Raw genomic sequence first — 2,786 nt, forward strand, 5'->3', positions numbered from 1 at the left:
TATATATATATATATATATATATATATATATATATATAGAGAGAGAGAGAGAGAGAGACACACATATTATATGTAACAGCTCATTGTAAGAAGCTGTTCCATGAGATTATCAAAATAAGGAAGTTGGTGGTAATAAATTTATCCGTCATTTAAACTTAAAATTTTCAAGACTATCAACACACCAGATAATCTGACTTACAATTCCACCATTTAATACACCTATGAGAGAAATAACTCTGCTTATTAAGTATGGACAAACATTGAATTGTTCAATTGTTATCTATAATTCTTCAATTACTATTATAAAAGTGATTATTCCATAAATCTATAGGAGATTCTGTGGGTAACCTACTCACCTCTACCTGTTCTAAGCTCACAAATCGCATTGTTTCTACTTCATCGACATTAACAACAATGAGTGTGATTAATTAAATCCCACCTTCTATATTATGAGTAAAATACACAAAAACCAATGTTTTTTTGGCACAATGAAAGGTAAAATATTTATTATTACTTACAGCGGACTAATTTTGATAACACAGTTATCATCATCAGGGCTAATATTAGCCCTGATGGTGGTAACTGTGTTACCAACAATGTACCTGTACATTTTGTTTTATCTTTAAATAAAAGGATATTTACTACTGGAATGGATAGAGAAAAGGGCTCAATTTAAAAGTTTCATTTTTTAGTAAAAAGGTGATTAATACACTTCTCTAATAGTTTCTCATTCTCATCCATATTAAAAAAACACTAATTTATTACCAGTCTCTGCTTATCACTATCAAACCACAAAAATACTTTACAATTAAATTTTTCTCCAAATCAAAACTTAAAAAAAAACATTTCTGAACTTGAGAAATACATAAATGAGAAGAAAACAGTTTAGTGCACCTTGTATAACTATAACTTGTGTGCCATTTTTGGAAGAGTTAACCCAGATTAATGTTTTTTTTAGTGATTTTGCTACCTCATTAGATTTGATATGTAATTCTGTTTTTAAGTTTTTTTGTTTATGTTTAGCTATAATTTTAATATTTTAGTGGAACGTGATCCAGGAAAAAGAAGAGTTAAACCTGTGGAAAAACACTTACAGATGCTAGATTTTGGGGATCTAGATGACAGTTCTGATGACAGTGATTTTAAAATAGGAGATCATGAACAAGAAGGTATGTAGTATGTAGTACTTGACTGGAAATTTTAAAGTTCTACATTTACTCTTTTTCCTCCCCCTTTGGATGATCTTGATGTAAATAGCATCTTCCCTAATTTATTATACATACATTTACATGATTTATTAAGTAATTAAATATATTGATGTTGATTAAAGTTACAGAAATTTTAAAACTTTTTTAATAAATCGGTATTTATACTTACTATTAGAATACCACGAGACAGCCTTTTTAATATATAACAAATACATCTATGTCATTTAGTACTTTAACAATGACACAGAATTAAAATCAAACAAAAGGGTAGCTTTATAGCTTAAACAAAAAGGAAAAGAAGAAACAAAACTTCTGCAGTCTTCTTGATTTACATAACTTTCTCATTATGCATAAAATGTGTGCTTTTTACTTTTCTCCAGAAGTTTAGTTGCAAAAAAAGTAAAATCTTATTTAAAAGGGCTTTCTAAGTAACATGAATTTTGCCATTATTTGCTTTTGAAACAAAGCAGCTCCAAAATATTGTGAACACCAAGTGTGGTATCAAATTGTGGATTGAGTGCTTGTAGTATGAGTACCAGGCAACCCTGGAAAGTGGATCCTTTATTTCTCCTTGGAAGTTTTTGATAAATACTGTTCTTAGTGTTAGCAGCATGAAGCAATGAATTTAATCAGTATCTGCTTAGCTGATGCAGTTTACCTACTTCCTTTTAGTTGTAAATAATATTTTATTCTTAAAAGCATGTCACTGAGTAAAAATAAAGAAAATACCATTCCCCCATCATTTGGTTCATTTTACATAGCTCACCTCAGAATTAGGATGTCAGCCAGTGTTACTGCTGCTTCTGACTCTTTTTTTTGCATGTTATCCTTAAATGTAAACTGCTTCCCAATTCCATGTAATCTACTTGATAATATGTGTAATATTAGCAATATCATTTTCTGCATATTATTTCACTCTGAGTTGCTTCCATTTAACTCTTTTTCAGCATGGGCTCAGTTTCTTGGATCAGTCTCATAACCATTTTGTGCTTGTTATAGTTTTAATGCTATAACTTTTAAATTAGTAAGCATATGTTCACAAAATGTGGCAGATTATCAGTAAACATTACAATGTTTTCATACACAAAATACTAGATGTTTTTATTAAATCTTAAGCTTTGTTAAGCAGTGTTTTTTTCATGCCTTTTTTCTTTTAACACGTTGTCTATCCAGTATGTGAAATCCTTATAATGTCGAGATAGTTATCAAACATTTCTTATGAAAAAACTTTATATTTTTTTCTCTTATTTTCACTAACAAATATCTGTATGGGTTCGGTCAATTTGACTGGTCTCATAACCACCATAGAAAAATTAGGAAATAAGTATAAATTATGCCTTTTTCGTTCTAGAATGACTACAGATTATAACATAAAAACATAAATGTTTAGACTAAATAGGTTAAATCTCATTACATTATACTTTTATATATATATTTATTATTTTTATTATATTGACCTTTCAGCTGTGCCTGGCTAACAGTACAGAAGTTACAATGACGCGACACATGTACACTCATGTTGCTGTATCCAGTAATATAAAACTGACCTTTAGTCTTTACAAAGTGACCTGTCTTGGC

General features: G+C 29.4%; 1 protein-coding gene across 1 annotated transcript in view; it reads left to right on the forward strand.

The window, feature by feature from the left end:
- The window catches only part of LOC106478842 (PHD finger protein 14-like), a gene marked incomplete at its 3' end in the record, with an annotated part of 29,675 nt that overhangs the window by 5,265 nt on the left and 21,624 nt on the right, over positions 1-2,786 (forward strand). The window contains exon 2 of the mRNA XM_022382532.1: positions 1,044-1,169. Within this exon, the coding sequence (XP_022238240.1) occupies positions 1,044-1,169 (126 nt within the window). The remainder of the gene's footprint in view (positions 1-1,043; positions 1,170-2,786) is intronic.

Source organism: Limulus polyphemus, unplaced genomic scaffold (genome assembly GCF_000517525.1).
Source record: "Limulus polyphemus unplaced genomic scaffold, Limulus_polyphemus-2.1.2 Scaffold254, whole genome shotgun sequence".
Classification (NCBI taxonomy): Eukaryota; Metazoa; Arthropoda; class Merostomata; order Xiphosura; family Limulidae; genus Limulus; species Limulus polyphemus.